The sequence below is a fragment of the Sarcophilus harrisii genome, chromosome 3 (assembly GCF_902635505.1).
Source record: "Sarcophilus harrisii chromosome 3, mSarHar1.11, whole genome shotgun sequence".
In the NCBI taxonomy this organism is placed as follows: Eukaryota; Metazoa; Chordata; class Mammalia; order Dasyuromorphia; family Dasyuridae; genus Sarcophilus; species Sarcophilus harrisii.
Genome location: NC_045428.1, coordinates 9,337,910 through 9,364,624, shown reverse-complemented (window position 1 = coordinate 9,364,624; position 26,715 = coordinate 9,337,910). Strand labels below are relative to the sequence as shown.

The 26,715-nt window shown below is 45.6% G+C and overlaps 2 protein-coding genes across 4 annotated transcripts in view; one reads left to right on the top strand and one right to left on the bottom strand.

The window, feature by feature from the left end:
• Positions 1-17,513, bottom strand: part of THAP4 (THAP domain containing 4) — a 42,073-nt gene extending 24,560 nt beyond the window's left edge. The window contains exons 1-2 of the mRNA XM_031957454.1: positions 17,297-17,513; positions 11,993-13,137 (exon numbers count right to left, since the gene is read on the bottom strand). Of these exons, the coding sequence (XP_031813314.1) occupies positions 11,993-13,137; positions 17,297-17,373 (1,222 nt within the window). The 5' untranslated portion in view covers positions 17,374-17,513. The remainder of the gene's footprint in view (positions 1-11,992; positions 13,138-17,296) is intronic.
• Positions 17,514-21,377: 3,864 nt separating this feature from the next.
• ATG4B (autophagy related 4B cysteine peptidase) overlaps positions 21,378-26,715 on the top strand; it is a 40,726-nt gene continuing 35,388 nt past the window's right edge. The window contains exons 1-2 of one of the 3 annotated variants that reach the window (XM_023501014.2): positions 21,379-21,461; positions 23,204-23,311. In XM_023501014.2, coding sequence (XP_023356782.1) covers positions 23,308-23,311 — 4 coding nt within the window. In that variant the 5' untranslated portion in view covers positions 21,379-21,461; positions 23,204-23,307. Of the gene's footprint in view, positions 21,462-22,178; positions 22,368-23,203; positions 23,312-26,715 lie in introns of those variants that run through there. The other 2 variants (XM_031957453.1, XM_003766410.4) reach the window with 2 other exon arrangements.

Here is a 26,715-nt window from a genome sequence, read left to right as displayed (position 1 = left end):
CCATCTACACCCAGAGGACTGTGGGAACTGAGTATGGAACACAACATAGCATTCTCACTCCCTCTGTTGTGTTTGCTTCCATCTTGTTTTCTTTCTCAGGTTTCTTTTTTCCTTTTTAATCTGATTTTTCTTGTACATTAAGATAGCTGGACAAATATGTATACGTGTTGGATTAACATATATTTTAACATATTTAACATGTATTGGACTACTTGCCACCTAGGAGAGTGGGTGGGAGGGAAATATTTGGTACAGAAAGTTTCGCAAAGGTTCAGTGTTGAAAAATTACCCACACATATGTTTTGTAAATAAAAAGCCTTAATAAAATTTTTAAAAAGAAACAAACAAAAATAATAATCCCTCCTCTCTATTGTAGATATTCATCAAAGCCTACTGAGGCTTTGGTGAGTTTTGTTGAACTTCTTTTCCCCCCTTTCTTTTCTGTTCTTTATTATAAGGGATGACTTGCTAGGTGGGATAGGAGTGTATTGGGAAATGACGCTTAAATGAAAGCAAAAGATGCCTATAAAAACATAAAGTATAGTTTCCCCTCCAGGAGTATTCCCAGTATGACCACTGTAAACTTCCAAACCACAGATCATTCATTATAGCAAAAACATCATCATCACAGCCCAAACTCTCAGCCAGGTGGACATCAAGCTTTCATCAGCCTTGGCACATATATTTCACATATAACACACACACACACACACATATATATATATATATATATGACATATATTTCAGCCAACCCAGCAAATTCATGAAAAAGATAGGTGACAAGTGTAAAATGGATGGCAAATACACTGATAAACAGCAACTAGCAGCTAAATACTACACAGGAAAGAAGTGTAAGGTGATTTAGAAGCGAGGCAGCCATTTTTCTACTTGGGGATTTTTTATTTTTGTTTAGAGTCCCCCTCCCAAACTTTTGTGACATCTAGAAGAAACAGAAAAAAAAATTGTCTAAATGCCCAATAAGAATACAACCCATTAAACAAGCCCAACCCATTAAAACCAGAAAACCAATGAAGTCAAGTGGTTTGCTGATATAATAAGAGCAAATGAATTGCCAAAAGTACCAAAAACACCAACAATGAAAACTAATCCAATCCGAGAGCCAGGTTATTTAGTGCCCGTCATGTGGATGGTGTGAGTTAGGTGCTGGCATTAGAAAGACCCAAAGTCCCTGTTCTCAAAAAGCACGTAGCCTACTGAAGGGATAAAATACATACCCAGATAAACAAATACAAGGTAATTTGAAAAGGGAGAGCAAGAACAACTGGGGATAGAGAGAGATCAAGAATGATTTTGAATTTAGGGAAACTCTTGGTTGAGCCTTGAAAAAAGCCTGGAGGGAAAGGGACTCACATGTGCAAAAATGTTTGTGGCAGCCCTTTCTGTAGTGGGAAGAAACTGAGTGTACGCCCGTCAGCTGGGGAATGGCTGAATAAATTATGGGATGTAAATGTTAGGGGATATTATTGTTCTGTAAGAAACGACCAGCAGGATGATTTCAGAGAGGCCTGGGGAGACCTACAGGAACTGATGCTGAGTGAAATGAGCAAAATCAAGAGATTACCATACATGGCAACAACAAAAATACATGGTGAGCAATTCTGAGACATGGCTCATCTCAATAGTGGAGTGACTGAGGCCATTTCCAATGATCTTGTGATAAAGAGAGCCATCTATACCCAGAGAGAAGTGACTGAGTGTGGTTTACAACATGATATTCTCACTCCTTTTGTTGTTGTTCACTTGCATTTTGTTTTCTTATCTTCTTTCCTTTTGGATCTAATTTTTCTTGTGCGGCATGATAATAAACATATATACATATATTGGATTTAACATATATTTTAACATATTTAACATATATTGGACTACCTGCCATCTAAAGGAGGGGGTGGGGGAAAGGAGGGGAAAATTTGGAACATGAGGCTATGCAAGGGTCAATGTTGAAAAATTATCCATGCATATGTTTGGGAAATAAAAAGCTTTAATGAAAAGAAAAGAAAAAAGCTTGGGATTCTAAGAGGCAGAGATGAAAAGACAGAGGATTCATTCACCAAAGGGACAGCTTTTTCAAAGATTGTAGTTTGTCCTTCATTCTCAAAAACATTGTAACATCAGGTAGGTGATGCTGTGACTTTTAGGTAAATTGTATTATAATCAGGGAGGCCTGTGCACAGTCACAACCTTACTTCTTTTCAAAGGCAGAGTGATGAGAAATGGATTGCTGAATTAAGGGCCCAGCAAATAGGTCAAGTAGGCTGGCACACAGAAGGTGTGAAGGGTAGTAATATGAAATTAGTCTTCAAAGGCATGTAGGAGTCAAGTTATGGAGAGTTGGAGGCCAGTCTGAAGAATCTGTCTTTTATCCCATGGGAAAAAGGGGGCCTTTAGCAAGAGTGACATGTCCAGACTTGAGCCTCTGAGGTATCAGTTAGTTCTACTGATTTGCTGGAAATTATCACTTTAGTAGTTATGTGGATTGGAGAGGGAAGAAATTAGAAAGCAATTAGGAGGCCACAGGGACAGCTCAAAAGCAGGGAGCAGGTCCTGAACTAGGAAAATGGTCTTGTGAGTGAAGAGGAAAAACTCACAGGGCCTGAGAGCTGAGCGGAGGAGAAGCAACCAAGAATGACTGGCAGGATGGTGAGCTTAGGTGATCATAAGGATAGTGACATCTTTAATGGACAGAAGGAAGTCTGGAGGAGAAGTAAATTTAACGAAGAAGATAATGTATGATATTTTTGACCCTTTACACTTAAAATTCAAGTTAAGATACCAGCTGGAAACAGCTATCATACCCTGACTCCTAACTTGGACCAGAATTCCAATTCTAATTCTAGTAAGATTGGAGTTCACACGAGATGAAGTCTGAAGAGAAGGATTTAGGAGTCACTGACATAGAGGTGATCATTAAATCCATGAGAGTGGATGGGAGAGGGAGGGAAAAAGAGAAAGGAAAGAGAAGGAAAGGAAGAGGGAAAGATGAAGAGAGGGAGAAAGAAAGGAGAGAGGAGCAAAGGGAAGAGAGAGAACAGATGGAAGAGGGGGAGAAGAAGAGGAAGAAGGAAGAAGAAGAAAAAGGAGAGGGAGAGAAGAGAGAGATGGAGAGAGGAATGAAGGAAAGAGAAGATGAAGAAGGAGGAGAAAAGAAAAAGGAGGAGGAGAAGGAGGAGAAAGAGAAGGAGAAAGAGGAGGAGGAGAAAAAGGGAGAGAAGAGAAGATAGAAAGAGATAGAATTCATAACAATATTTAGGGGAATTCATACTTGGAAGTCAGAAACAAGAAGCAAAGCAATGTTTGCTTAATGATATCTTCAAATAAAAAAGACACATTCATTGAAATTAGACAAAAAATTAGCAGTGACAAGAAAATCACAAGGCAAAACAAGAATTTGAAGAAAGTAAGAAATCATGGAAGAATTAAGCTAGAATTAAAACACAGAGAGCAAATATTGAAAAAAGTGACCAAGATAAAGAATAGAACAGAAAACATGGATCAATAGACTCAATCAACAAGATTTGATGCAGGGGAAAATGGATTTTTAGCCAGTATTAATCAACTAGAAGAAAAAGAGATGCCCAAAACTCTGAATTATCCCAAGAACTCAAAATAAGCAAACTCACAGGTTGTAGCTCGAAGGGATATCTCAGAAAACTTGCTTTTTAAAGATGAACTCAATATTCCAGAAAACCATTAAAAAAAATAACAACAACAACAACAACAACACTTCCCAGAAGGAGCAAAAAACAAAGTGTCAATGAATGAAAGGAAAAATCCAAGAATCAGAATTCCTAAATATATTATATATATATATATATATATAAAATATGATATAAATATAACATTAATATGTCAAAGGAAAAAAATACTTCAATTTGTTGAGAATAAGGACAAGAATTATTTACTAGGAAACATTAATTAGGACAGCAGTAAGCTTTATCAAAGAAGACAGAAGGTGAAGGGAGAAAGTGTGTGGTGCATATCATTTCAGAAGGAGCCACCCAGCAAAATGCCACAGCCTATTTCAAAGGAGGGGACTACAACTGAAAAGCAAGCAAACTTTTCAAAATGATAAAGACATCAGTACTTCTGGGAAATTTTAAAAGTACTTAAAATGGGAAATCTGTTTGGAGAACAATTTTGTAGGAAACTTCTAATGGAAAACAACAGATTAGAGCCACAGAACTGCATCAGATATTTCTAGAGGAAGAGAGACATCTTTGTGTCTTATCTATAAGTTCTACTTCTCAAAAGGGATTTTTTCCTTTGCGTCTTATCTATAAGTTCTACTTCTCAAAGGGGGTTTTTTCCTTTGTGTCTTATCTATAAGTTCTATTTCTCAAAGGGGATTGCCCCTTGTCAATGTTATCAAAGGGGATCGCCCCCTTTGATTTTTGTCAAGCATCAACAATTTTGGCAATGTATTGGCAATGTTACTAAGTATTTCAGAAAGATGTCTGAGAGAACTAGACAGTGACAGGGGCAGAATGAGATGGAAGAGAGGATGATGAGAATTGGGAATCTCAGAGCAAAATCTAAGAAACACCTAATGCTGTTCATGGAAAAGAATTTGGATTCGAGTAGTTTTTAAAGTTTGAAATCAAAACAGAAATACAAAGAATAAGTAGTATATGTTCAAATATAGAACATATATAGAACAAATAGAACAAGAGACAAAAAGTCAAACCTAACAATTATAAAGTTAAAAATAAATAGGTTCAAAGCTCTGTTGGTTTCGTTTTCAAAGAACACCAAAATGACATTTGTTAGAATCGAGTTCCAGTGTGTCTGACTATGGCTGACAAGACCAGTACAAGCTCAGAATGCTTTGCCACAGGTCGGACACAATAATCCATATGAACATTTGGGGCAGCTTCTGTAGTTTTGCTTATTTCATATTTCCTTTGGTCTAATTCAGTTTTACTTTACTCATAGAACCCAGGCCCTTCTCTGATGAGGGACGCTACGCTGAGTGGTCCTGTGCCAGTGTCTTCTATGTCATACAATGGATTCTAAAATTCTAAAATTCTTAATTGCTTTTTCTGACTATGTTGTGAGTGCCTGTCCTGTATGAGTTCTCCACAAATAATTAGTTTGGCAAGCGTATATTTTACATTCTAACAACGTGGCCAGCCCAACAGAGCTGGAACATTTGGCAGTTTAGTTTGAGAAAGGATCTCAGGGCCTGGTACCTTATCCTGCAGGGATGATCTTCAGAATCTTCCCAAGACAATCCAAATGGAAGCCATTCCGTTTTCCAGCACGGCGCTGATGGACTGTCCAGGTTTCACTGGGTATAACCATGAGGTCAGCACAAGGATTCTGCCAACCTTCAGTCTGGTGGTCAGTCTACTCCCTCTCCTCTCCACACTTTCCTTCCGAGCCTCCCAAACACTGAGCCAGCTCTGGCAACGCGTGTGTCAGTCTCGTTATCAATGTGGACATCCCTGCCAAGTAGACTGCCAAGGTAAGTGCCACATTATTATCCAAAGCCTCCAAAACTTCACCATTTACTGTAACTGGTGGTTCCTCACGTGGATGGTGTGGTGCTAGCTGATGGAGGACCTGGGTTTTGTTGCAGTTAATTGTTAGCCCAAAGTCAAACCTAACAATTGTAAAGCTAAAAAGGCTCAAAGCTCTAATAAGCAACTGAAAGAAATAAAAGGAATAAAAAATTTGTCGAGCTATGGAGAAGAGAAACATTTTTGTCAGTCAAGCAAACATAAGAAATTATTAGAAAAAATTTATGGGTCAAATTACAAACAGAAAAAAAGGATTTTGCAGAGCAAAGAAGTGGTTCCTGTAGGATTAGAAGAAACATGTACTCCCCAATGAAACAATGGTCAAACATAAAAGAAGAAAGATCCATTTTCAAGGGAGAAAATCCAAAATGTAATAACCACATGAAAAGACACTCTAATTCCTTAATAGTCAGAGAAATAGATTAAATTGTGCTCAAAAAACCATTTTATGCTTACTGGGATGCCAACAGTAATTAAAAAATAAAATCAAATAGTAAAATTGGTGGCCCTTTAGGGTGGTCGATAGGTACTCTGATACATTATTGGTGGGATTGTAAAAAGGGGTCAATCTGACAATTTATATACAACAAAAGAAGAAAACTCTTCTTTTTTATACAAATTCGTTCATTCATAACCTTTTGACTGAATGATTGAATTACCAGGTCTTTAACCTAAAACTTAAAGGCTCTGGTCCTATATAAGCACTCAAAGTTGTATAAAAATATTCATTTGCCAAATCAATCGATATTAAAAATATGTAAACAACCTATGTATCAGATGATTAGCAAATGACTGAATAAATTAAGCCAAATTAATTTATCAGTTTGTGATGAATGCCATTAATGAACATAAAGACTGTAAAAAAAACATGGTTGAGACCCAAAGGTTGGTAGGTTACCACTAAAAATCCCAGATTTTCTGAGCTGGAAAGGCCTCTGTAGCCATCTCACACAAATTATTATGAAAAGAAATTCCCACTTTCACACACCCCAAGAAGTCGTCTCCCAGTGGGGGAGAGAAGGAAGATGGACTGCTTCTCTGGAGACCATATTCCACTTGAGCGTAGTGCCGTTTGTTAGGAAGTGCTTTCTTGTATCTTTATCTTTTTTGCAACTTTACCCAATCAGTCCTCAAGCTTTTCTCTCTGGGGACCAGTAGACTATTCAGCTTTGTTTTGTTTATTAAGTTTATAATTTTAAAAACTGTAAACATTGAAAATTTTCAAAATAGGAAAAAAAAAAAAAACCAGAATTGGGCGAGGGAAAGCTAGTATTTAATTAAATAATTGAGCTAAATATTAGTAGGTTCTGTAAGTATATGAAGAGGTTGTATTCTTTCAATCTTGGCTTAACTAAGTGTCTGCTTTAAATTTGTTAAAAACATCTAAGCAGAGCAGAAGTTATTCAAGAATATGCTGACAAAGTCAGTTGAGAGTTAAATGGTTGTGGGATTTTTTTTTTTTTAAAGCAATAATGAATAGGCCTGCATTGATTAATCCATTTTTATCTCTCAGGAAATTGTGCTTATAAAAGACTGGCTGTTTTGCCCCAGAAACATATCTTGGGGCAGTTTCCTTTATTTCTCAGTCAAGCGACCATGAAAAAGGCAGCTTTCTTCACATATAATTTCTTAACTATAATTACCAAACTTATAAAAGCAACAGCAAATTCCATGAAAACCAACTATTACATGGTTCTAAAGTTGTTTTCCCTCAATTTTTTCAACCACAGTCTCTAAACATTCCAGACAAAGCAAGGCCCTTCAAGGCGAAAGCATAAAGACGAATCTTCTTAAATCTGATCTATAAAGCTCGGGAGAAGAAAAACCATGACTTATGCCATTTTTGTTCCTAAAGCATCTCACAGAATATCTCAACTATTGGAGGAACTTAATGTTTGTTGATGACAATGATTAACAATTTCTTTTTTTATTAATGATCAAGAATATACATTTATTTTGAATGTTGGTGTAACTTTGCAAAAATCTCATCCTTGTCACAGTTTAAGAATTCATAAAGTACATGCATTTTTACTCGAAAGTTGGGTAGCCATCTTTCTACATTAGTATTTTAGGACTGCAAATCTGATCTGATTGGTTTTTCAGCATCTGTTCTTGGAACATTTTCCCACATAGACCCAAAGCAGTCGATCCAGAAGCTAGAAAACTAAGGGTAAGTAAAATGGAGTCTCCAGATACTGGCAGCGTGAGGAGTGTGTCCATCAAGACATGTCAAGCTCTTGGATATGACCTGTATTTTGGCCAGATTAAGACACATACACAAACATGCATGTGTAAATATACCATACATACATATACATATATAGATATATAAAATACATACATGTATACATATCAATGGATGAAGGGAAGACGGAGGGAGAAAGAGAGGGAGGAGATAGCTAGGTAGACAGTCAATTTTAACAATGAGCTGGGTCCAGAAATAAACATACAGCATTTGGGAAACTGCAGTATTTGCAACTACTCAAAACTACTCAGCTTTAAATCCTATCTTTAAAACCAATATTCTCTCAATAGTTGTGGCACGTGTAATGGCACAATCTCATAAGGGGATGTGTAATATACTATTATCTCCTAAGAATCAAATCACAGGTAATCACAGAACAACGCAGAGGGGGCATAAAACGGCACTTTTTAACCAAGCCTGAGATCTCGTTGGTATGGGATCCCCGGTGGGACCCAGATTGGCCCCTTCTCTACCACTTTTAGCTTTAGAGAACTGCCCCAATGACTCCCAACTACCTGGGGTCCCCTACAAATCCTCTAGGCATATGGTACCTGAGAAGGAGGGGGCCCAGAGAGCTCTGGCCCTCCACTGGTACTGGAAGAAGTTGAAGATTGCCTTCAATTTGCTGAGCAGAATAAATACAACCCCCTTTCCATCGGCTGGCCCCCTCCCACCACGCCTTCCCTAAGAGGATCCCCGGGTCCTTCATGGGACACAGCTACTTATCTAGATGGTTCCCAGTATGCAGCATCAGGAACTAAAGATGATCCCCTCCATGTGGCCCGATCTGAACAGAGCCAAGTCCAATCCAATCTTATTTGCTTCCTTTTGGACCCTATGCCTTGCTTAATGATACAGCAGTTTTCTGGACTACCAGGTCCCACTCCAGATTGTTCTCAAAGCTACTCCTGTTTAGCTTCCCTTCCCCCAGGCTGTGCTTGTGAGGTCAATTTTTTAAACCACAAGATTTCATCCAATCAGGTTTAGCCCATCAGGATGCTTTTGGACACTGCCATCCAATATCCCATCTATTCCTTCAGGTTTCATTTTAGCTGCAAACCTGACAAGGATACTTTCATCCAGATCATGAATAAAAATGTTTGTCAGAGGGACAGCTGGGTGGAGCAGTGGGTAGAGCACAGACTCCGGAGTGGGGAGGATCAGAGTTAAAATCCAGCTTCAGACACTTGCCACTCACTAGCCATGTGACTCTGGGCAAGTCACCCTGCCTGTCTCACTAGAAAAATAACTAACTATGCTTGCCATCTAGGAGAGGGGGTGGAGGGTGGGAGGGAAAAACTGGAACAGAAGTGAGTGCAAGGGATAATGTTGTAAAAAAATTACCCCGGCATGGATTATGTCAATAAAACGTTACTATAATTTAAAAAAAAAAAAAAGATCAATTAAGATTAAAATGTATAATATCTCTAAAAAAAAAAAAGAAAGAAAAAAAAAGAAAAATAACTAACTAAATAGATAAATGAATGAATGAATAAATAAATAATGAAAATGTTAGCCAGAAGGGAACCAGTAACAGCTGGGATGCTCTAATACAATGGTTCTCAAACTTTGGAATTAAAAATTACGAGGATCTGTCCAAAAATTTTCATTTATCAGTTATATTTGTTGACATTTACCACATTAGAATAACACCTGATTCTGAACTTGCAGACCCGGATTCTCTGGCCCATTCTGGGAAGCACTGTTCTAACAGGAACTTCCTGCCAAGCTGACACTAATCTACTGATGACGACTGCTTCTGCTTCTGGGGTCCGGTCACTGAACCTAACTAACCATGCTGGGAGCCAAGGCACATCGAGCCCCCCTGTCCACATGGGAAACATGAAAGGCCAGGTCAAGTCTTTTGCTGACTTGTACATATACTGTATCTACAGCATTCTTCGCCCCCCCAAAACTTAACTCTGCTCCCCTCTTAAAACTCGCCGCAGCAGGCCTTCCTCCTTGCTCCAAAGCGGCAGCATCCCAGTGTCTCCAGAACCTTGCTCCAGCAATCACACTTTTCCCCGTTCCTCTCCACTGGTCCAGCCTTGTCCACCCACAAATGAGCCAAACTAAGACAAAAGGCCCCATAATCTCTTCTGCCCCATCCAGATGTTTGCACCACTCTGTACCCTCCTCCCCCCATCTAATTCCTCAGTAATTGTCCAGACTGAGGCTCTTCTTCCTCCCTAACCACTCTCTCCCACAATACCTTGCCAGGCTTCCTCAAACTGCTCCCAACTCCCCAGGGATTTCCTTAGTATGAAATCCAGGGGCCCCTTTCAATCTCCATCACCTCTGACCTTTCCAACCCAAGGGTTAAGAGAGACTGTAGTCTCTAGCTCAGGAATCAGAGAAATCGGTTAAAATCCCTCCTGACACTTACTCCCTGTGGGTACCTCAGCTCCCTCCTTTCTCCTTCTCGAAGAGCTCTCCTGGGTCCCTCCCAGCTCGAGGTCCAGGATCCGATGGATCTCGCCCGTCTGCGCCATCGTGGCCATCACCCTCGTGCCAGCTCAGGCCAGCCAGCTTCCCAATCCTGCTTTTCCTCTGCAACCCCCTCCATCCCACACTATCCTGCTGCCAGAATAACTAAGCTCCTGCGGAGAGCCCAACTATGTCACAGCAGTGCCCCAAAGTCCTTGGTGGCCCTTCCTGCCCTCCGGGTAAAGCTCACTCTCCTCCTGGCAAAGTCCTCCTGATGCCACCTGGTTTTTTCAGCCTCACAGCTTATTCTTACCCACTATGATTCAGCAAAAAGGATCTCCTTTCTGCCTCTGTGTCATGGGTCACAGTGTGCCCGGTGCCTAGAATGCCATCTCAGCTTCTTTACCCACCGAGTCCTCTCCGCCTTTTAAAGCCCCACTCAAATGCCCTTCCTCCCGGAAGCCTGGCCTGTTTCACAGGTACAGTCACCGCCTCCCATTTCCCAGCAGTTTGATACCAAGAATGGCTGGTCCATCAGAATTTCCTGTGCTTTTTACTTTTTCCCTCTTAAGCCCACACTCCTAAATGTCGGGTTCCACAGGGCAAGAGTTCTAGCTTATCTCCATGTGGGGCACACAGCGCACTCCACAGCTGAAAGAACGAACCCTGGAGCGGACTCAGGGTGGGCCGGCCTGGACTCCCGAGACCCCTGCCAGGGCTCAATCACGTCCAAAGCCAGGGAGACTTTCCTATCCCCAGGCTGAACTTGACCATGTTTTAGTGTAGGCTCTCGTTGCTAATAGAGTCTCAGCATGATTCTCTAGTGCAGGGTTTCTTAAACTTTTTCCACTCGTGACCCCTTTTCACCCAAGAAATTTTTCCATGACCCCGGGTATGTAAAAGAGGTGTACAGATCAAACATTTACCGATAACAAACCATAATTTCATGACCCCCACATTTAATTAGGAGACTCCATTTGGGATCGATCCCACAGTTTAAGAAGCTTTGCTTTAGTGAACACAGACAACTTGTGGGATCAGAAAATGGAAAACATTGGGAAGTGACGGGACGTGATTCTGTTCAATTCAACAAAGAACACAATGATTTACTGGGCAGTCAATGAAAAGAGCATCTGAAACCCAAATGGACCTCTTCCCCGGCATACAAACACTCCCCTTCTCTGCCCAAGAACAAAACAGAGTTACTGTCTCATAGCTGGCTGTCCTCATGGCACAAAACTATCTCTAAAAGGAGGCAAAAGCTCCCTCCGAGCGACCGCTCTGTGAAAAATGGAAACGCTTGCCCCACTTCCTGTAACATTTCTGTGACGAGCGCCCACAAATGAATCCATCTTAAGGTCAGAGACAATCTGTTTCCCCCCAAAAGGTTCTCCTGCTGGAAGCCAATGCTGCATCTGATTCGACAGAATCCCAGCTCACTAATCAGCAGCAATTCCCCCTTTTTTGGTCAAGCAAGTCCCCATTAGCAGAGCAGAAGATCTTTGGGTAGAATTTCAGCTTAAATGAATTACTGAAATGAATTTTTAATTCATTTGCATGGCTTGTGCGGGTCGTAATAAGCATACTTTTGAAATGGTGACCTAGAAATGAAGTTTGGAAACGCCTTTTAGATACAACCACTCTTACTTCTGACAGCGGAAAAGCCTTGGGACTACCATCTAGGGATACCGGAAAAAGCCTCCTCAGAAAGGCAAGCCCTTGGAGAAAGCGCGTAAAAGACAGAGCCCGACGGCAAAGGCCCGCGGGACGGAGGGATACTGACCACAGTCCGGGGCTAAAAGGCCGTTCAAGTAGGGGAAAGTGAATCTCTTGACCTCCTCCAGCTTCTCCCGCAGCTTCTTCACCTGGTTGTCCGAGCGGCTCACCCTCTGCCTCAGCAGCTTCAGCTCGCCATTCTTCTTCTCCACCTGCTCCCGCAGGCAGCACACCTGGCTCTTGCTGGGCCGGGAGGAGAAGCAGTACGAGTGCAGCGAGTCGATGAGCTTGCAAGCCCCCGAGGCCGACATGATGACCTCGTTGATGGACATGGGGTTGGCGTCCGTGTCGCCCTTCTGTCCCAGCACGGCTTCCGTGGCGGGTTTTGGAGTGACGTCCGGCGGGGGGGCCGACGAGCTCTGGGACGGCTTCTGAGGCGTGGCGGTCAGTGAGGAGCTCGGCGTGCTCCCGGCCAAGCAGGTGCCGGGGGCCCCACTGCTGCGGCTGCAGCTCGGCTCCACGTCCCTCTTGAGCCTCTTCCTGTCCAGATGCTCCCTGGGGAGCGAGGGCCTCTCTCTCGAGTGCCGGGAGGAGAAGCTGTACGAGTGCAGAGAGCCGATGAATTTGCACGCCCCTGAGCCTGGAGGGGTGAAGTCATCGACGGAGAAGCCACTCTTGTCTGAATTCCCAGCCTCAGCTGGGGTGTCTGTTTCGCTACGGCCCCCCAGAGCAGGGCGCTCTGACATCCTGGGGACACTGGGCTCTGGGGCCAAACTGTTGTCAGGAGGCCTCCGGGAAGACCCCTCCAGGGGGCTGGGCCTCTCCGCCCCTTGCTCAGACTGGGGCACTGACACTTCCATCTCTCCAACCTCTTCTTCTACGAAGGGCTCTTCATCCACGGGCAGGGCCGAACATTCAGGGGCTTCACAGCCGGCTTCCTCCCGGGGCTCCCTTACATCCCCGGGAGGTGGGCCAGCCTCCTTCCTCCGACCCCGGACATGACCGCGGGGACTTTTTTTCTTCTCTGCCAAGTGAAAGATGGACGGCACAGCTGTAGGTTTGAGAAGTCGGTGCTGGTCCTCCAGCCTCTTAGAGAAGCTATCTTTGGTGAAATGCTCACTGCAGAGGAAGGAATACTTGGTGGGAGTCCAGTTCTCCCTCTGAACCGCTTTCAACCACTGGATCAGGCGTTTCGAATCCTTAAGTGGGAACCTGTAAGACAATTAAAGAAATGAGTGACGACTTCTTCCATTCACCAAAGAGACAAAACATTTCAATGATTACAAATGAAAGGACGGTTTTTCACCACCTCTAAATTCTTACTAAGTTGAACAAATAGCATTTCCTTCCAGACTTCAGGCTGGCTGATCCTAACAAAATGACAAGCTGCAGCTCCAGCTCTGGACTCGTGGGGCAGTATCACTTTTGACATTCTATCAGGCATCTAAACAGTTCAATTAATATTGTTTGTTGCTGTTTGACTTGTACCCTGAAGAGAGGCATGAAACAGAGACTATGGCTCCTCTGAGTTGTGGGTCACCATCCTCAAGGGGAGAGAGCCTGCAAAGGGGTTAGATCAGGGCCTTTCCAGGGTGTTTGTTTGTTTTTTTGCAGATAATACTGTTCTAACTACATTTTCACCCCAAACTTATAGAACCCTTCAAATATGACTCCCAATGACTAAAATCAGCCTAATAGTCTATACTGGAAAACAACTAAGATGATGAGAGCTCCCCATCGTGCATGTTACGACATACATACAGTTCTTTGAGCTGGACAGTGATACATAAAGCTGGGACACGAGACAGACAAATTGAGGTCAGATAGGAATGAGAGAAGGACATTAGACTAGATGGCATTTGCTCAGTGATTTAATTCCCAAATGCCACATCTTTAACCTAAATGCATTCTGGAGACTCATAAATCTTGGAGTACCAGAATTTTCAAAGAATCACAACATCTTTGATATAAAGGGTAATGAAGAAATATCATGAGTACGAAGCAGGCAAAAGCATATTTCTGATGATGACCTAAATCATACCATAAAAAGTGGTGTAGAGAATATAATCCAAGAGATGAGTGATCTGAAAAGGAGACGAGCTGTTCATGTCACCAAGTCAAATCAATGGGCGTTTTTTTTTTTTTTTTTAATTAAATACTCACTCTGAGCCAGGCACTGTGCTAAGCACGGGGGATACAAAGAAAGACAAAAAGCAGACCCTCTACTCCAGGGGTTCATAGCGTAATAACATGCAAACAACTCGAGACAAACAAGATGTGGACAGGACAAAGAGGAGGTGCCGCTCTGGCTGAATAGGGAAGCAATGTGAAAATGAATTCAGTGAAGTGGTTATACCTAGCGGAATTTAAACTAATCAATAAAAATATAAGGTAATTGGTTCCAGCCCTATGGGAAAATTCAATGCAAATCTGAATAATGTGACTACTTCAAGGGAGGTAATAATCTGAGAGGGAAGTAGTTAGGAAGTTTAGGAAAGGGTTCTCCTAAGGGATGAGACTTTAGTGGAATGACTTCAGGGAAGCTAGAAGTAGAGGTAAGGACAGAGGGCACTTCAGGCATGGGGGGCAGCCCATGAAAATGCTTCAAGTTGGCAGACAGGAGCATCTTGGACACAGAACAGATTTTGTGGAGAAAAAAAAAGAAATGGGATGATGGGAAAAGTTGGAAGGGGCAGGTTAAGAAGGGACTTAAAAAGACAAACAGGGCTTTATATTTACTCTCAGAGGTAACTGGAAGCCACTGAAGTTTACTGAATTGGAGGGGCAGGGAGGGTTATGTGGATCGTGTGGACAATCACTGAGTTGAGTGGAGGATAGTCTGCAGCGGGGAGACACCTGTGGTGGGGAGACCAAGGAGCAATTATGAAACAGTCCAGGTGAGTGGCAGCCATCTAAGGAGAGAAGGGGCCATCACAGACAGAATGAATAGGGTGATGGTACCCAAGAAATTGCAAAAGATCTTGAGGAAGACCCCTAATGTATAAGGCAGATTCTATCATAGAAAAAATGTGGGGGTGGCTTGATATTTCCTTCTCCAGCTCATTTTGCAGACAGGGAAACTGAGGCAAACAAGGTTAAATGACTTCCAGGGTTACACAGCTAGGAAATGTCTGAGGCCAGATATAAACTCAGGGATGACTCAGAGATGAGACTCCAGGCCCAGCTCTCAATCCACTGGGCCACCTAGTTGCCCCTAGTTGACTGAATCACATTCAAGTTAAATTTAAACTCTATGAAGGTAAGAAAAGTGATTTTTTTTTTTTGTCTTGGATTTCCTAGCACCTAACTTTTTGTCTGGCTCGTAAGCATATAATAGGCACATAAAGAAGTGAATTGGGAAGATCCCCTGCAGAGGATTTATGGAAAGACATGGATGGAAAACAAACAGGATGCTTAGAGGTGGAAAGAGTGTGATGCCTTTCATCATCGGAGGGATTAGCCATATTGTGGAGATCAAGTACCAAAGTAAGAAATAAATAATTCCCTGTCAACAAAGTAAAATGCTCCGTGGGGCTCATTTTCCCATGGGCCAAACAATGATGTAGCCGAGTTCCAGGGCGGATTTCTGAGGTCTTTTCCAGTCCCGTACCTCAACGGGTCTGATACAGTTACGAATTTTTCACATTCTATTCCAGGGTCCTGACCTCCTAAGCTGCTATCACTGACCTGCAAAATTTGTTGGGGAAGTTCCGCATCCCAAAACGTTCCGGCGGGGTTAAAGAACCACAAAATCCAAGATGACCCGGAGGGAACATTTTCTAAGAACCTTTCCAAGAAATAGAGCCTTTGAAAGGCTCTGATGAGTTCTAGTGTAACGAGTTCTACTAAGACCTTGGGAAAGAAACCTACTCGGCTGTGTTACTTCACTGGATACCGTGGAGGGCTAACGAGTCCCTGGCCTAGCACAGCTCGGGAGCTTAAAATGTAACACAAGCGTGGCTGCACAACACAAGACAACGGCTAAGTGTAACACACACGACGCGCTCACACACATACGTATGGTTGTCATGTGTCGCCTCCTATCACAGGAAATGCTTGGGGGTTGGACTCGCAGGAGTTTGGGCTCCCAAGCCCCAGCTCTGCTTTTCCCTGTCCCTGTGACCTTGGGGAGAACCACATTTTCCCAGTCCCTCAGGTTCTTTTTCCGTCAGTCAGGAGGTTGGGCTGGACCTTTTTAAGGTGCCACCCCCCCATGACCCCAGGCGGGTGCCTTGGGGAGCTTCGCTGCAGTATGAGCCAAAGCACGCAAAGGAGAGCTGGGACGCGGCCGGGAAGGCCAGGCTGTCCCCCGATGTGTTAAAACGAACACCTGGAATGACGATCAATGGCGGCGTTCCATCAGGTCGGCTACACCTCCCGGAATTCCCGTCCGAGGGCTGCCGCAGGCTCCCGACTTTCAGCGGTTCGCCCCCAAGGAAAGCTCGGCACTGGCAGCATCACTTACCACAGGATGCTGTCAAAATGGCAGCGGCGTCGCGGGCTTCCCCGCTCGTCCTGCTGTATTTCGGGCACTTGGGAAGTGGGCTCGCTGCCTCCCTCCCACCCGCACTCGTTTCCTTCTAACCCGCTCCATGACGCCCGGGGGGAGGGGGGCTCAGGAAGTGCCGGCGAAGCACCCTGCGCCTTCCTCAGCCCACAGACCTGCCCGGGACCGGGGGGATCCGGAGCGCGGGGGGAGGAGCGGAGAGCACAAAGGGCCGGCCCACGGAGCGGGGAGCGTCTGCCGGCCAAAGTTGCGTTTCCCAAGGGCCGGGAGGCGCCGGGCGCCGCGGTGGGGGCGGGGGAGCGCGCCGTGACTCGGTGGGACCCGAGAAGTTCTCGCTGCCTCCCGCGCCACCCCGAGGGACAGCGGGGAAGCCTTTGTCCTGGAGGGGCTCCCGGCCCAACTTCTGCCGCCCGGGAAGCCTCGGGAGCCCCTGCTGGGGCTGGCCCGAGGGAAGCCTCCAAGGGCCGGGGCCGGGGCCGGAACTGGGGGAGGGGGCCGGGCCGGGGGCGGAGGGAGGGTGGGACCGAGGCCGGGGCCCGGGCCGGGCTGCGGGTGAGACCCGGCGGAGTGCGGACGGGGCCAGGCTGGGGGCCGGGCCCGAAGCGGGACGGGCGCGGGAGCGGGGGGCGGGGGTGCGGGGCGGGGCGCTTCCCTCCCTCCCTCCCCTCCCCGTGCCCTCTCCTCCCGCTCCCCGGCTCCTCCTGCTCCTGCTCCCAGTTCGCGGCCTCCCGGAGCCCGCCGGGAGGTGTGGCCGCAAGCGCGGGCCGGGGCCGCGGGAGCCGGGGCCGGGCGTGACCTTGGGCGGCCCCGCCCGCCGGGGCCTCAGTTTCTCGGGCTGCCGGCGGCGCGGCGGCGCGGGGTTACCTGTGGAAGCTCACGGCCCGCTTCTCGCCCTTGCCCTGCCGGTTGGAGCAGTTCGCCGCCGCGCAGCAGATCACCATCTCCGGGCGCCGCGGCCCGGCCCCGGCCTCCTGCCCCGCCTCGCCCCGCCAGGCGGGCGGACGGACCGACTGCCGGACCGCCGGAGCCGAACCGAGCGGCGCGAGAGCGGCGAGCCAGCCAGCGAGCGTCCAGCCAGCCAGCAGCCAGCCCGCGAGCGCGCGCCCGCGCCGGCCGCAGCCGAGGCGCGCGCGGGACGTGGGGCCGGCCCCGCCCCCGCCGCTTCCTCCCGCCCCCGCCGCTTCCTCCCGCCCCCGCCGCACGGAGACATGGCGGCGCTTGCGCCCGCAACATGGTCGCCGCCGCGCTCGCGCCTCCGCCTCGGTCCCCGCGGGCTGCGAGGGCGCTCGGACGCCCCCGATCTCTTCTGCAGGGGAACGGCGGTCGGCGAAGCCTCCGTCAGCTCTGGCGCCGCCGGCCGGGGCGAGCTCGGCCCCGACGGGCTCCGCTTCCCTCCGTACGCCGTACGCCAAGATGGCTGCCGCCTCTACGGAAGTCGCCCCCGGCGTGAATGGCCGCGCCGGAACCCCGCCCCCGCCCCGCCCCGGACAATTAACCCTTCGGCCGGAGGAAGCCCCTGCAAGCCCAGTGCGGGGCTGCGGACGCCGACGTCCGCGTGGAAGGCGTCTGGTCCCACCCCCGGCCCTCGGAGGCCCTCGGAGGCCCTCGGGACTCGGGGAACAGCGAGGACGCCCAAGAATACAATGTAACTTCCCTTAATGAGCTGCGGGCACGAGGCCTCGTTGCACCCAAGGCGGACTAGGGGCAGGAGCGCTCATCGCTGGGGTGGCGCGGCCGCGCGTGTGCGGGAACGATTCCCTTCTAGCCCCCGGCTCGTAGCTCCCAGGCCGGAGGCGGCTCTCGCCGGAGGCCCGCGGATGAAGCTGCGAAGGGCTTTCCAGCCCATCCTGGCCGGCGCTTGCAGGAGGCGCCGCGCCGGGAGCGAAGAGCACGTCAGCTAAAGGCACCTGGTGGCTCAGAGGCCGTCCCGTCCAACCGAGCCGCCGTTCTCCGCCAAACATTTATTAAGCACCTACTGTCAGCCAGGCTCTGCGCTAAGTGCTGAAGATCCATAAAGAGGCGAAGGCAGCGCCGGCCTTAAGGAGCCCCCGACGTCCGGGGGACAGGCAGAGGCTGCAGGCGCACACACATGGACAGAGCGACCATCACTTGAGTGATAAATGCTCTTGGGGTCTCTGGTTGAAGACATTTTGCACCAGAGGAAACCTGAGCTCCAGGAAATTGTGACTTGCTCCAATATACACAGATTGGCTGATTGTTTTAATGAACCATGCCTGTTGCAATGGGCGACCCACACAAGGCCTAAGTTCCGTTGAATAGATTTCTCTTCAGGATCTAGAACAGATCCCAGACTGTGAGAGATATTCAGGCTACAAAGATACAGGAAATGTCCCTCCTCCCTGGGAGACGACAGCCTTCTGAACATGGACAGTCCAATAGAGATAAATAAAAAATATGTACAAGAGAATGCAAACTGATTTCAAGAGGGATTAAGAAAGACTTCACCATTTGGGGGATGAAACAGATGCCATCTTCTGGAATTTGTTAGTCCTCTAACTTTATGAACTTGTGGGCTCACTCCATTTTTCTGGTTAGGAAATCAAGGCACAGCCGACCAATAAACATGTATTAAACATTTACCAAGAAAACAAGAAAAAAAAGATTCCTACCCACAAAGGGTCACCTTTTTACAGGGAGACAAGGTATATATAATGAGAAGAGAGAATGGACCTAAATTACATTTACATGTTTGGTTGGTTGGTGTCCTTTGTTCTTGAAGAGGATCAAAATGACTTCATTGTGTTGAGTCGAATTACAATGTGTCCGACTGTGGGTGATCAGACCAATGTGAGCTCGGAACACTGTGCAACATGTCCAGCACAAAGAGTCCATGTGAACAATTGGGCTGAATTATCTGTTTTGAGCACCTCACATGTTTCTTCTGAGCTACTGCAATTCTGCTTTGCTCACAGAGCACAGCACCTTCTCTGAGGAAGGTTGGGGGGTCCTGTGCCAGTGTCTTCCATGTCACACCATCAATTCCAAAGTTCTTGAGAGTACTTGAGTGTTCTCTTCTGACCACTATGTGAGCACTTGTCTTGTGAATTCTCCATTACATTGTCTTTTTGCAATTCAGTGATTCAAGGCAATTTCAATAGACTGGGGATGGAAAATGCCATCCACAGCCAGGGAGAGAACTATGGAAAGTGAATGTCAATGAAAGCATAGATATTTCACTTTTTTTGTTATGTTTAGCTTTTTTCCTTTCGTGTGTTTTTTTCCCTTTTGATCTGATTTATCTTGCACAGAATGACAAATATGGTAATGTGTTTAGAAGAATTGCACTTTTCTAACCTATATCAGATTGCCTGCTGTCTTAAAGAGGGGAGAGAGAATGTAAAGTTTTGCAAAGGCGAATGTTAAAAATATCTGTATATGTAACAGGAAAAATAAAATACTATTGAAAATAGGGTCTTTTGGCAAGTTTGCTTTTGACCTTCAAAGATGGCCAGCCCATCAGAGTTGCACACTTTGCACTAGAATTTGCTTGGCCTTTAGTTTGAGAAAGGACCTCAGTGTCTGGTGTTATCCTACCAGGTGATCTTGAGAAACTTTGGAAGACAATTCAAAAGGAAGTGATTCAGTTTCCTGGCATGGTACTGTGCAGGTTCCACAGGCATCCCACAATGAAGGCTCTGCAGACCTTCACTCCGGTAACCAATCTCATCCCTCCATTCTCCCACACTTTCCCTCCAAGCCTCCCAAACACCGAGCTAGCTCTGGCAATGAGTGAGTCAACCTCCTTATCAAGGTGGACATCCCTAGAGAGTATACTTGCAAAGTAAGTGAACTTATCCACAGCTTCGAAACTTCTCCATTGGCTGTAAGGATGGTTCCATATATAGATGGTGTGGTGCTGGCTGATGGAGGTCCTGTGTTTTCTTGGTGTTAATTATTGGGCCCAAATTAGCGTTAACAGCAGAGATTCCTTCCATATTTAGTGTCTCTCAGCTTCGGAGGCTGAATTGAGTGCAAAAGCATCTGCAAGCAAACAAACCAAAGAACTCTCTCTCCCAGTTTTCCCTCCGCTTTAGTTCTGGCTTGCAGCCTTTTCAAGTGGAAGTTTTCCATCAGTGCAGTAGCTGACTTGGTTCCATGTTTGTCCGTCTAGAGTTCTTAGTGGCCGACGTCCTCTGAAGCAGGATTGGGGCAGCCTGAATGTGTAGAAGCCCCTCGGCCTTTGGGCCTCGGAAGCCAGTTTTCTAGCCTGTCTTTCTCATTGTGTGTCTGTGCAGGTCCATAGGAGACACATAGAGACGGACCAGGGACGCTTAGAGAGGAGAAGGGGCCCCCAATCTGAAGGGAGCCTGGGGGGGTGGTTAGAGGGTGGGGGTCCAAGCCAGGGCAGAACTAGAAAGGCAGGAGATGGGAACAGAAAGTAGTTCAGTCTAAGTAGCTTCGAATGGACCCAACATCAATTAGGCGCCTACGATGTGCAAGGAATTGTGCTAAACGATGGAAATCCAAAGACAGACCCTAGACTTGCTAACTCCCAGAGGCAGCAGCGGCTTTTGCCTTTGCTTGCGTCCCAAGGCCAAAGAGCAGACGCTTTAAAACAAACGTGCATTTATTGAGCACCAGTTAAGAGCGAGCCGTGGGAGATGAGATAAAAGGAAGAGCAGGGCCTGTCCTCCCGGGGATGTGCCTTTACCAGATACCCCGGAGAAAGTCTCCACAAGAGCCCCTCCCTCTCCCTCCACCTGCTGCGATCTCTCGACAAAAAGACCACGCCCCTCCGCCCCCACGCTCCACCTCTAGCCGTAGTTCCGTACGGCAAGATGGCGTCTCCCGTTAGTCCCTCCACTGCGTCTTCGCTCCCAACTTCCTAGCCCGGCCCCCTTTCCGACCCCGCCCCTTCCTCCACGCTTCCTGCTCACGCGACCCCCGTGCACGAGGCCTCGTCCTGATTGGCCCCGGTTCCGCGTGACGTCACGCTGCGTCGCGTCGCGGAGCTTGTGGTAGCGACGCCGCCGGTTAGTCGGTGGGCGAGGAGGGAAGATGGATGCAGGTGAGGAGGCGTCGTCCCTCAGCTCGGGACTCGGGGCTGGCGGTGGAAAGGCTGGGGGCCGAGGCCGGGCGCGCCGGGGGCGGGGGAGGCCCTGAGGAGCCTGCGCCTCGGCCCGGGCCTCCGGGTCGCGCCCGGACTGGCGCGCTGGGAAGACGCAGCGGCCAGGCGGGCCGGCCTTGAAGGCCGGGAAAGGGCCCCGCCCCGCCCCCAGCTACGCGACGTCCCCGAGGTCAGGCGGCTCCCCGGGCCGAGCGGCCCACGCGAGGCGCACCCGAAGGCGGGGGATGGGCCCCGGGCCCGAGGAGGAGACGTCCCCGTCCCCTTAGCCCCTCGGACAAACAGACGTGCCCGTTTCCGGGCCCGTCCGTGCGTGGGGGGCGCGGGGCCGCGGGTCCCCGGCGGGCTGGAACTGTGTCTCGTGGGTTCTAGCAGGAGCGGGAGGGGCGCGGACCTTCAGTCATAGAAGGGCCCCGGGTGCGTGGCAGGGCCGAAAGGGGCGAGCGCCCTCCGCTCCGCCCCTCAGCCCCAGAGGTGTGGGTGCGAGTTCTGCCGCGGCCCGGGGGCCCGATTCTTGGTGCGCAGCCGGAGTGAGAGTCGGGTCTGTGGCGCCCGGCGTCTCTCCCGTGGGACGGGCGGGCGGTGACGCCCATCCCGGGGTCGGACGGAGCCCGGCTCTGCCTGCCCAAGGGCAGCCCCCCCCCCCCCCCCCCCCCCCCGCCCCCGGCGCCTCTGCCAGCGAAGCCCGAGAAGGGCTTCCCGTCCCCCACAGCCCCCGCCTGGTTTTATCTTTACCCTCGATTTTGTGCTTTGGCCTTCGCGCAATTATTGACCTTATCTGCAAAATAGATTTTCTCCGTCATTATGTGATATTGTTTTGTCTTTGTTTCTCCGGCGGTTCTCGCTTAAGTAAGTTTGCAATTATGCCATTTTGACTTGGAAATGGTGCTTTGGAGGTTTTTTGGTGGTTGGGAGCCTATTACTTAAAGGAATAAACGTGAAGACCTTTGGAAAAAGAGAATTCCTGGAATTATAATCATTTGAGTTCAAAATGAACACAATAAGCAAACCCAGCTTTAAATTTAGAAGTTGTGATTGCTTTTTTTAGAAATATCACTCACTTCCTAAAGAGGCTTTCTTTCCCCGAATCTGAATATTTCCCTGTAACAAAACAAATCAACACATGTCCCCGTAAGCCATTACCTCTCTGCCAGTTGGAGTCGGAATTGGTCATTGCATTAACCAGAGTTTTAATGTTTTCCAGTGTTTTCCTAAACATTATTGTCATTCTGCTAATTATTTTCTTGGTCCAGCTTTTCTGAGTTCTGGGTTCATGTCATGTCCTTAAACTCCTCTGGATTTTTATCTTTATGAACCAGTAACATTCAGTTTCCTGCCTATACCATAGCTATTTCAGCCATTCCTTGATTATTGAGCATCCATTTTGTCAAAAGTGCTGCAAAAAGTAATTTCTCCCTTGTTTTTGACTTCTTTGGGTATTTGATTCTTTGTGTGGATGAGTTGGACTAACAACCCCAGGTCCCTTCCAACTCTCAAACTGTGATTGTGACTAGGAGTGACATCTCCGGGGTAAGGAGAATGTACCACTTAGTGATTTCTCTATTGGAGTTCATAATTTGGTTGAAGAACATCAGAAACAGCTGTAGTATCTTCAGAGAAGAAAATAGTTTTTACTTTGAGCATTGTTTACAAACTTCTGTAATAGGATTTTTTTATTTTTTAAGGTGGTCACTAAATTGGGCTGCGCTAAGAACATTGATGAGAAGGTGGTGTGGCGTGCGCTGAAGTCAGATCTGTGTTTAAGTCCTGACTCTGGCGCTCTGTGACTATGGGCAAGTATCTCATGTGCGAGAGCAGTTGTCCGATCTAAGGGGATTGGATCAGGGAGTCTGGAGTTTGCCCCAAATGGTGAATTGTGGGTTCAGACCGTCCAGCTTCTCTCTCCCCAAAAGAGCTTTCGTAGAAGTAGTGGGATAAAGAAAGAAATTAGCTGTCAAAGCATTGTGTTTGAAAGAGAGGCCTGGGCCTGGTGAGACCGTGAACTGCTTCCTAAGTACAGCGCTGGGCTCAAGTCTACCCAGAGGACGGACAGAAAATGTTGTTCCTGTATGTTTGACATCTTGGGAACAAAGTTTTATTATACCTCCTTTGGGCTTAGAGAAGGTTCATTTGTTTTTTCCAAAGTTATATACTAGAACTTAAACTAAATGTGCTGAACCCTGCATATCAAGCAACATATTAAACAACTACCTGTTAAAATCCCAGGGGAATGTTACTTACATATGTAGGGCTCCTTTTGAGGCCACGAATTTGTTTAAACAGGATGGGATTTTAGCTTTTTTTGCTAAAATTATGTAATTGTTTAGGAAGTACTAATATAGCCTTCTTCAGGCTGCCCTAGCTCAAGTCCTGGAATCCATTAGCATTTTGTACATGATTACAGAGTTCAGTGCTGCATAGTTATTTTTACATGTGCTCTTAGTACATTTCAGGTCAGGGTCTCTCTTCATCTCTTTGTGTTCCATTCAACAACAGTGTGACCTCTAACAATCCTGAAAATGTCATAAATAATAATATATAATGAATAACGAATAAAAAATAACCAATAAATAAAATATTTAATGACTTAGTGATAGACTTCTTTACTATTGTCTAGACTCCTAAATTTCATTTTTTGCATGTTATACATAACATTGATCTAGTATGTTGACAGGACATATACATAAATAAAATAAAGAGGACAAAAATCAATCTATGGATTAGAAAGATGTCATTGAAAAACCTCTGTACAATGTCTCAGTTGCATCTTAAACTATTTGTCTTTATGCTTGAAATGCACTCAGTAGTAATTTCCCAGCATTTTAATGTAAACTGTTTGGGTGTTCTTTAAAGGAAATCCATTTCATACCAAATATTTAACCATGTTAAAAACAGTAAACTTATACAATTTTGTAAATTTAGATTGCATTGTGTAATCTTGCAGAGGTTTTTGTAGACAATTAGGGTGAAAGTGCTTTTGAAGCAGAACTGTACTATGATTTATAAATACCATCAGTGTACCTTCTTTTTGTGTGATTTTAAATTAGTCCCAATACTTTATTGTTTTCCCATAAAATCAAGCAGTTTTAGAGATGAAAGGACCTAACAGCTCATCAAGCATGGGCCCTAATGTTTACAGATAAGGCATCAGACCCAGAAGTGAGATGATGTTCAAGGTCACACAGCTGAGAAGCTAGAACTTTTAAACCAGTGTCTTGTCTGTGATGTTTTCATTGTAAGAAAGGAGTAAAAGGGGATTTCTGAAAATCTTACATTGAAACCCAGAAAATATTTAGACTTGATTAATAAAGAATAATTTGTGAGAAATTAGAAATGGTGCTCATTGGGAACCTGTATTATTTGACCCAAGTTAGTCCAAACTAATCTTTTTTCATTTTTTAAATTAAGTTTAAACAGGCTGACTCTTCATATATTTCTTAATTGGAACTACAACAAACCATAGAGATTTGTTGTGGTCTATTTTCTACTTTTATTTTTATAGTTTGTAATGTCATAAAGTCAGTTAAAGGGTCATGACTTGCTATTGCTAGAATGTAATTGAAAAAATGAAACTTGTTAGAATTCAGTTTACTGGCAAGATCTTGGCCCTTACATAGATATTCTGCTATCATTCGTTCTATATTTGGCATCTCTCAAACTGTAAAATAATTGTATAAGAATTCAGGCTGCTATTAAAAATATTCATTAAAAATTTTTTTTAAATAGAAAAAGGCAGAAAAGGAAAATAAAAACAAACATTGTGTGTCCAGTGGAACATCAGGGAGGACTCAAAATATGTAACAATAAATTTCCATTTTGAGGAAGCATAGATAATAATAGAAGAGGTTATATTGATGACTGTCCATCTTTGCTTTCTTTTAAGTTAATTTGTTTGTTCTCTACACACACACACACACACACACACACACACACATATATCTTCTCTCCTTTGGTCATATGTCAGAATGCACAGATTATGAATACCATTTCATCTAAAGATCATATAATTATACAAGAGCATGATAGAAAAGATTTCTTTATGTAAATCAATGAATACTTATTGGGGCAAAGCAAATGGTTAATTTATTTTAAGAGGTGAGAGAATAAAGTTAAGCTGGAAAAGTTAATACTTTTCTTTAAATAGCTGGTTTCAAATTTATTTAATTCTATTGCTGTGTGAATTAATACTTCCTAAAGTACTGTTCTAAATGGGGTAAAAATAGCAGGTTGATAGAAATAATTTGTTCACATAAATACCACTGTTAATATTAGAAATTTTGCTCAAGGCGTAAGGAAGCTTCAAGCTCAGCAAGACCACCCCGCCGGTGTTACAGATGAGAAGAGGTTGGGATGGGCAGCTGGCTAGGGATGTAACTAAGCAGTAAACCCAGGATTTAGGACTCCTTGCTCCAGTATTCTTCCTGCTGTACTGTAATATCCACTCCATACACCAGAAGGCATTGTTTGGGACCCCATGTATAGTGTCAGACCCCAAACTTCTCTGTGTCACTGAGATGAGTTAAACCGGAATTTTTCCAAGATATTCCTAGTGAACCATCTTTTTCCTGAATCCAAAACCTTGTGTAGTCATGCATATTAAGGAAATCTTTATCCTTTAATTATGTTCACATTGGTTTTTTTAACTTTTGAAATTTAATTTTTACCTCAGAATCATAGAGTTAGTTGTATTCACATATATAAATAGGAAAAATTCTCATGTCTAAGAAAAATAAAAATTCAAGTGGAAAATTAGATGACTGAGCACAAATGAAAACTTGCACTATGATGACATAACAAAGGTGATATTTTAAAGTGCAGCATATATGTCTCTCTATTCTCAGTGCGTAATAGTTAGAAAAACTACAAATAGCAGGGGTCCTCAAACTACGGCCGCAGGCCAGATGCGGCAGCTGAGGACGTTTATCCCCCTCACCCAGGACTATGAAGTTTCTTTATTTAAAAGCCCACAGAACAAAAAGTTTTTGTTTTTACTATAGTCTGGCCCTCCAACAGTCTTAGGGACAGTGAACTGGCCCCTTATTTAAAAAGTTTGAGGGACCCTATAATCCATAGGTGAAAGGTATCCTTACTGTAACATGTCTGATAGGTGATTATCCCACCTTAGGACAAGAATTCTGTCAGTTACTCTCTTTGAAGTATATATATTAATGTGAGTAAGATTATTGAATCTCATTTT